The following is an 8271-nucleotide window of genomic DNA, read 5'->3' on the forward strand; positions in this document are numbered from 1 at the left end:
GCAACACCCAGCGGAGCGGCGCGGAGCGGCGCGGGTGTCTGCGCGGTGATAAAGATCTCAACCTTTACGGCCGCCCTGAGTCTCCGCTTTCCGAGAAGCCCCGCTCCGGTGTAGATGACTAATCGGCTAGGAGGGGCGGCATCCTCTTGCGCAGGTCCTCGGCGGCCGCGGCCGCGGGGAGCTTCCAGCTTCCCTCCCCGAATCCCGCCGGGCCGGGCCCCGCCGCTCTGGGGCTGCCTCGCTCCCCGCGGCACTGCGCCCCCCTCCCGGGTCTCTCCGCACCCCTGCCTCTGCCTCCCACCCTCCAGAAAAACCGCTCAGCCCTTAAAAACGAGTATGCAAAACCCAGGGAATAATGTGTCCAGGGGCTGATCTCTATCTGCTACCTAATGACTTGCCAAGTATTTATCACTTCGCCGACTAGGAACTGTCGCTTCATTCTAATGTAAATAAACCCTTTATACAAATAAGTCTCTCTCTCCTCCGGTCTGCTAAGGCAATAGGTGGAGACGGAGTAGGTCAGGGCTGCAAAGGTTCATGCTCCCGGTTTCGTTGCTCCGTGTGTGTGTTTTCCTTTACAGAATCCCAGAGAATCCAATGGATTCAGCCCCCCTCCACCCTTTCTGCCCCTCATGGGGAAAGGAAGGAAGTAAGGAAGGAAAAGGAACACAAAAGGGACAAGGGACCTCGCAAAGTAAAGGGAAAAAAAATCCAGGTCTGGCTATCGTCGTTTTTGCAGAGATAGGCTTTCTGACACCCCCCCGCCCCCAGCTGTTAGCATTTTACCATGAGATGCCACAACTAGCGAGTCTACCCAATTTAAAGTTTCGTAAGCGCTTGCGAGGTCTTTCTGTGTGTTTCTTCGACACTATTCTACCTGAGTTGCAGAAACAACACAAAAATTTTCCCACAATATAATTTGGGGGGTTTTTTTCCTAGTGCCGTAGCATCTCGGGAATATAACTTATGTTACAGAGGCGAATTATATGTATGACCACGATAATTATCGTGGGAAGATGAATCGCGCGGGCTCCAGCCTATTTATGGTCTCGGTTCTCTCTCGTAAATTAAATACAGAATTCGCTTATAGATGCTAAAGATAAAATCGAGGTATTTCTCTTGTGAAATGTACGAAGAACCAATGACCGTTGCCAGTGTTACTGCGAAGGATAATTTGCTTCTCATTCAGGAACGAGAGCCTAAAGGATGCCAGAGGGGATACAGGGGTCCTTTTCTTAATTTCTGTTCTTGATGTCTTATGATAAAAGACCGCCTGGACTCGAAGACTACCTTGGCTTATTTACGGAGTTGTTAACTCACGTTAATAAAATAGCAATCACGTCTGTTTGCTTAACTGACTGCCACGAAAACAGAGCTTTTATTTAGAGCTCGTGTTAATTGTATAGGCTCAAGTCGCGGAGGTGCTAGCTGCAAGTACGAGGGGGACAGGCTGTCACCTCTGTCCTGCGGTTACGAACAGAGGGAGGACTTCGGTACAACAGATTTCCAACCAGTGCAGCACAGATTTGATACGATCACTCCCATATCCCCCCCCCCCCACACACACACACACACACACACTGCCCCGAAAGGATGTGAGAGGTTTTCTCCCGCAGTGTCGCCCGCTGTTTAAGGAACATAGAAAGCTGCATCCTGAGATGCAAAGCGCCGGGCTGGGTGGCTGATTTCGGAGTCACAAGGACACTGCTGTGATGTCGGAGCCAAAAGAAGGAGGGAGAAGCGAAGCTCTGACTATGTCTAAACATAAACAGCTCGAGGCTGCAGAGCAGTTCACCTCTAGGTCTTCGGGAGGAGAGGACAACCCACGGCGAACCGCTTAGGTCCACCTGGGGCTTTACCCGGGTCAGATGGTAGCCCCCGAGTGTACCGCTCCGCTGTCATCTTTCTTTCTGACATCTCCATAAATGAGGCTACAAGCGGAGGCAGCAAGTGACCACACTCGCACACGCGAAGCCTGGGAGCGCAGTAAAAGCGCCGCTTCCCCGGCGGGAGGCGAACGCCGGACCGGCGGGGGCAAGCGTGGGCGAGCGTGGGCGTGCGCGTGGGCGTGTGCGGGCTCCCCCGCGCACACCAGTGGCACCCACAAAACGCAGCTCCAAAATGTCCCTCCTGTGCAGAGGCCGTGCTGGAGATGACAAGCACAAAGCGCTTTTGAAACACAGATCTGTGGCGCAGCCGGCTGCCTGAGACCTAAGCGCAAATGACTTTCTGGGTGGTATGCAGGCAAACCGGTGGGAAAACTCATCCTTCTGCCTCCGTAAAGCCGTTGCGTCTCCCCCGAAACGCGCACAAAACCCAAATCACTATATGAACATGCCAGTCTCGATCTTCACAATGGCGACTTTTATACCTCAAATACAGAAACCAGAGTCCTGCTGTTTTGAGGTATGTAACTTAACACAGGTTGGTAATTGCTTCACTTCACAATTATAGAATCGGTGGCTATTGCAAAATATATTAGATGCAAAATACATCGGATTAATGCACCCCTTCCCTGTGCTGAAACATTTGGAGTGTTACTACAGAGTATGCATGAGAAACAGCCTCGCTACTGTAAACGTTGTCCAGACAAAATGAAAAGTCAATAAGGGTTCGGCTCCCTGAGCAGCAAATTACAGTCGTTCATGGAAGTGAACGTGAAGTGTATGGAAATTGTTTTTAACTGCAGGTAATACCGTGGGAAAACCGGATGATCTGGACTGCAGGGAAACGTGCTAAAATGTCCCTTTTCTTTTTTTTTCTTTCTTTTTTTTCAGCAAAGCAAGAAGGAGTTTTTGAAAATATAAAGTGTTGGAATTGACATGTAGACCAGTGCTTTCACATTTATTAATTCTGCAGTGGTGGGAAGAAAGGGGAAAACGTGTAATTAGGCAGGAGCAGGTGAAAGATTCCAGACGATGAAATACAACAGGCTAAACGGGATAATGTATTCACGATTAAAGGAGTGACATTTATTATCAAAAGGAGAGCCGTTACGTTTGAATATGAAAAGGGGCAGATATTAGGCTATATAAATTACTTCCTTCACATTACTTGCATCTCATTTAAAAATATATGTTTTTGAATACCCAACGGATTGGTGTATCAGGGGAAAAGATATACCTGTTACAACATCACCAAGCAAATGAAGCACCTCTAACACGCTCCCAAGACAAGACCCCAAAAGCTATCGATCACAGTAAAAAGTGAGGAAAGGAGTTTTGAAATCAGTGAAGCCAAAAGGGTCTTTGTATTTGTAGTGTCACAAGACCGGGGGAGTAATTTATTTCACAAACACACATGCTAGTCTTTCCCGCATAAATACCACCCCCAAAAGTGCATTTCAGCTTGTTCCCTTCCACCGATCTATTATTGACGCTGATGAAGTTTCAGGGGTAAGGACTACGAAGTGAATAAAGAGCACTGAGTTGGATTTCAAATACCTGAAATACTGTTAAAATATACTACCGTTCAAAAACTTATGCGACTCTTCTCGCATGTAAAGTACGAAAACGCAATATTCTCTGAAATGTAACAGCAAATTAAAAGGAAAATTAACAAAAGGAAAAAACAAACCCTCCCTCCCAGCTATATCTGAGCTCCCGTTAAAGTGGTATTCTAAACGTCTCGTTAAAGCCCACATATTCTTTCTGATATTTAGACAAACGCAATAACAACAGAAACCAAATCTTCATACCAGAATCGGCCGAACAATATAAGGAACACTCATTCTGTCCCACTTTTGTTTTCTTTTTACACACCTGTCATGCCGCTGAGCCCACTCTGAAATAGCTTAGCAACAAAAGTATGCCCGCTTAAATAAATAATTAAGGAAGCAGCCTACTATAGCGCATCCCATACGGTCTGTAAGGATTACCTGGAGCTAAAGACCAGTACAAAGAAATGTGTCTGTGTTTATAAACAGCAGAGGCAGCGGGCACTTTTCTTTGCAAACCGGCAGAGGAAAGCCCTTCGTGGCTGCTTAATAAAAAGGAGCTTTGGAGCACTCGTCACAAGCTTGTCCACTGCGAAACGCGAGCCCGCCAGACTCCTTCGGTCCGGCGGCTGCCCGGGAGGCTGCTGCTGCTGGGGCGGGGGCGCCCGTCCCATCTCCCCACACACACACTTTCCCTGCGGGCGTGGGGGGTGCAAGGAGCCGGTGCAGCACTGCGCTGCCCCGGCCGCGGCGGGCGGAGAGCGAGCCGGCACACACGGAGGAAGCTACCGCGTCCCCGAGGGGAGCTGCGGGGAGGGGAGGGGAGCGCCCGGCGGGAGGGTGAGAAGAAAGCAGGCAAAGAAGCGGAAAAAAGGGGGGAAAAAAGGAAAAGAGAAAAGAAACACGCGTGGCAGAGAGGCGGTGCGCGCATGGGGGAGAAAATCTCGGGGGCAGTATATATATGTGTATATATCTGTATTTTTATATATGTATTTATATATATATACACACACATATATATATGTGTGTGTGTGTGTGTATATATATATATATACACATATATATATATACACACATACACATATGCACGACGTGCGTGTGTCCGGGGCATGTGAGATGGCCGCGGGCGCGTAGGGCCGCACGTGGGTATGCACGGGCGGCAGGGCTTTCTCGGAGCGGCGCGTACCCCCGCAGGCCCCGCGCGCGCGCATCTTGCGCGGGTACGCGCCGCCCCGCGCGACCCCCTGCTCCGCGGCTCTCATCCGCGTGTGCCGGCGAGCGTGTGTGGCCGGTCCCCAAGAGCTGCAACTCCTACGGCTGCTGCAGGAGTTTTTTTCCTCCTTTTTTTTTTCTCTCTGTCTCTCTCTCTCTCTCCTTTTTTTTTCCCTCTCGCTCTTTTTTTTCCCTCCTCATTCAGAGCCCCGAGTGTCTGTCGGCCCTCATTGGCCGCCCGGCCTCGGTGGGGCGGAGCCGGACCGCCTGCAAAAGGAGGAAAAGGAAAAAAAAAGCGGAGGGGGGGGGGGAGAGCGAGAGAGGAGCGAGAGGAAAAAAAAAGGAGAAAACTAAGTGCGTAAAAAAGTTCTCGCCGCGGTGACGGATGCTCAAAAGTTCAGGAGTTTTTCCGATGCTTCCCAAAGCAGTCTGCGACTGAAAAAGAGACTGAAAAAAAAAGGGAGAGGGAGAGAGAGAGAGGGAGAGTTTGCACTGGCAGCTCGGGAAGGTGGATTTTTTTCTTCTTCTGCTCGCTTAAAAAAAAAGACCAACAAAACACATCCCTCTACTTTTGTCCCTCCTTTGCAGACAACTTGTTGCAGATCCCCGTGGAACAAGGAACTGGGAGCGTGGGAGCCTCTGTGCAAAGGTTTTATTTTCTTAATACTCTTTCTACGTTTGGAAGTTGCTTACTCCGCGGCGATTACTTCTTCTTCCTCCCCGGTCTTTTTTTTTGAATTTTTTCCCCTTTTCCCCCGTTTTTTCCCTTTTTTCCCCCGTTTTTGATTTTTTCCCTTTTCCGCGTGGAGTGCGGGAGCTCGCCGGCGGGTTTTCCTGGGCGCAGAAGAGGAGCCTTTCGGCGCTGCCGGCGTTGTTCTGCCTCCCTCTTTCCGCGCTCCGCCGGGGGGGTGGGGGGGTGGGGGTTGCCCGGCCGCCCGGTCCAGCTCGGTCCGCGGAGCGGCGGAGGGGTGGAGGGGGAAGGGACGCGCTGTTTGGTCCGGCGGGGAGGGTGGGGGAAAGCTGACGGGAGGACATGCAGGCTCGCTACTCCGTGTCCAGTCCCAACTCCCTGGGAGTGGTGCCGTACCTCGGCGGAGAGCAGAGCTACTACCGGGCCGCCGCCGCCGCGGCCGGCGGGGGCTACACGGCCATGCCGGCCCCGATGAGCATGTACTCCCACCCGGCCCACGAGCAGTACCCGGCCGGCATGGCCCGCGCCTACGGGCCCTACACGCCGCCGCCGCAGCCCAAGGATATGGTGAAGCCGCCGTACAGCTACATCGCCCTCATCACCATGGCCATCCAAAACGCGCCCGATAAGAAGATCACCTTGAACGGGATCTACCAGTTCATCATGGAGCGGTTCCCCTTCTACCGGGACAACAAGCAGGGCTGGCAGAACAGCATCCGCCACAACCTCTCGCTCAACGAGTGCTTCGTCAAGGTGCCCCGCGACGACAAGAAGCCCGGCAAGGGCAGCTACTGGACCCTCGACCCCGATTCCTACAACATGTTCGAGAACGGCAGCTTCCTCCGCCGCCGCCGCCGCTTCAAGAAGAAGGACGCCGTCAAGGACAAGGAGGAGAAGGACCGCCTGCACCTCAAGGACCATGCCCCGCCGCCGCCGCGCCCGCCGCCCGCCGCCGCCGCCGAGCCCGAGGCCGGCCCCGCCGCCGGCACCGCGCCACCGCCGCCGCCCGTGCGCGTCCAGGACATCAAGACGGAGAACGGCACGGCCTCGCCGCCGCAGGCCGGCTCCCCCCCCGGCGCCGCGCCGCCGCTTGGCGCCGGCGCCGTGCCCAAGATCGAGAGCCCCGACAGCAGCAGCAGCCTCTCCAGCGGCGGCAGCCCCCGCGGCGCGCTGCCCGCCGGCCGCTCGCTCGGCCTGGAGGCGCCCGAGCCGCCGCCGCCGCCGCCGCACCACCACCACCACGGCCCGGGCTTCAGCGTGGACAACATCATGACCTCGCTGCGCGGCTCGCCGCAGGGCGCCGCCGAGCTGAGCGCCGGGCTGCTGGCGCCCGCCGCCGCCGCCCCGCGGACCGGCATCCCGCCCGCGCTCTCGCTCGGCGGCTACTCGCCGGGCCACAGCTCCGTCTACAGCGCGCCCTGCAGCCAGGCCGCCGGCAGCGCCGCCGCCGCCGGGACCTACCACTGCAACATGCAGGCCATGAGCCTCTACGCGGCGGCGGGCGGCGCCGAGCGCCCCGGCCACCTGCCCGCCGCCGCCGCCAGCCCCGCCGAGGAGCCGCTGCCCGACTACGCGCTGCCGGCGGGCGGCGCGGGCGGCGCGGCGCTGGGCCACGGCGCGCTGGGCGGCGCGGGCGGCCACCAGGAGGGGCCCCCCGCGCACCCGCACCAGGGCCGCCTGGCCTCCTGGTACCTCAACCAGGCGGCGGCGGCGGCGGCGGCGGCGGCGGCGGCGGCGGGCGAGCTGGGCCCGCTGGCGGGCGCGCCGGGCTACGCGGCGCCGCAGCAGGGCTTCGCCGCGGCGCGGGAGGTCTTCGAGGCGCCGCGCCTCGGCCTCAGCGCCTCGCCGGGCGGCGGCGGCGGCGGCGGCGGCGCGGGCGGCGGCGCGGGCGGCGGCGGCAGCTGTCAGATGTCCTTCCCCGGCGGGCAGCCGCTCTACCGCGCCGCCGGCGCCTTCGTCTACGACTGCGGCAAGTTCTGAGCCGCGGCGCGGCCCGGCCCCGCCGGCACCGGCACCGGCACCGGCACCGCACCGGCACCGCACCGCCTCCTCGCCCGCGGACAGGGCGAGCGCACACTAAAACCCTTTGTACAGAGACAGGCCCAAAGCATGTCTTGGTTTGTTAAAGGACAGTGTTACTCCAATAACACGTAAGTTTTTTTTTAATTGCTTTTGAGAAATGCTCCTTTTCCCCCCACCTCACCCCCCACCCCAGCCCCTTAAGGTATTTTTATGCCCTACGTCTAGAAGGGAGCAAAAATCCAGCGTAGAGTACCAGCTTCCCCCCCCCCCCTTTTACAAGGACTTGTTTTAAAGTGTAAATTGCAACATAGTAATTTATTTTTAATTTGTAGTCGGATGTTGCGGACCAAACGCCAGAAAGTGTTTCCCCCTTCCCTGAAAAGTGACGTTAAAATTGACTGAAACGCTAATTTTTTCACTTTATATAAAAAGGGAAACTGTATTAATCTTATTCTATCAATATTTTTCTTTTTTTTTGTTGAAAATATTCCGAAGGTATTGCATTGTTTGTTTATTAATAAATTACCGTTCAGTTGGAATGATCCTTCACACGTCTGTATATTTTAATACTTTCATTTAAACAGAGAGAGAGAGAACAGGGATTTCATAACTAACTTTCTCGATGGAACAGCCCGTCTCCCTCCGCACAAATTCCAAAGACCGTTTAGGAACTGCCAGGTCGAAAAAGCCCTTTTCAGTCTCTTCTGCAATATGTTCCACTTAGTCAGCTCGCCTTATCCGCTAGGAAAAAAAAAAATACTTTCCCATGGCAGCTCTGAGCTGGCAAATAAACAAACACGTTTTCTTAGCAATTAATGGGCAAGACCTGGAAACGTTTGACCGTACACAGTAGTAGGACAGCATTACAGCTTTTTAAATAACATGCCTGTGTAAGGATATATTAAATGAT

At 54.8% G+C, this 8271-nt stretch overlaps 1 protein-coding gene across 3 annotated transcripts; it reads left to right on the top strand.

The window, feature by feature from the left end:
* Positions 1 to 4686: 4686 nt before the first annotated feature.
* Positions 4687 to 7900, top strand: FOXC1 (forkhead box C1). Of its 3 annotated transcripts, XM_064507104.1 has the most exons (3): positions 4687 to 5156; positions 5237 to 5297; positions 5844 to 7900. In XM_064507104.1, the coding sequence occupies exon 3, from the start codon at positions 5856 to 5858 to the stop codon at positions 7317 to 7319; it is 1464 nt and encodes a 487-aa protein (XP_064363174.1). In that variant the 5' UTR covers positions 4687 to 5156; positions 5237 to 5297; positions 5844 to 5855; the 3' UTR covers positions 7320 to 7900. The 3 variants fall into 3 exon arrangements, with proteins under 3 accessions (XP_064363174.1, XP_064363173.1, XP_064363172.1); XM_064507103.1 differs by having other exon boundaries at positions 4824 to 5297; XM_064507102.1 differs by having other exon boundaries at positions 4839 to 5156; positions 5237 to 7900.
* Positions 7901 to 8271: the final 371 nt, after the last annotated feature.

Source organism: Dromaius novaehollandiae, chromosome 2 (assembly GCF_036370855.1).
Source record: "Dromaius novaehollandiae isolate bDroNov1 chromosome 2, bDroNov1.hap1, whole genome shotgun sequence".
NCBI lineage: Eukaryota > Metazoa > Chordata > Aves > Casuariiformes > Dromaiidae > Dromaius > Dromaius novaehollandiae.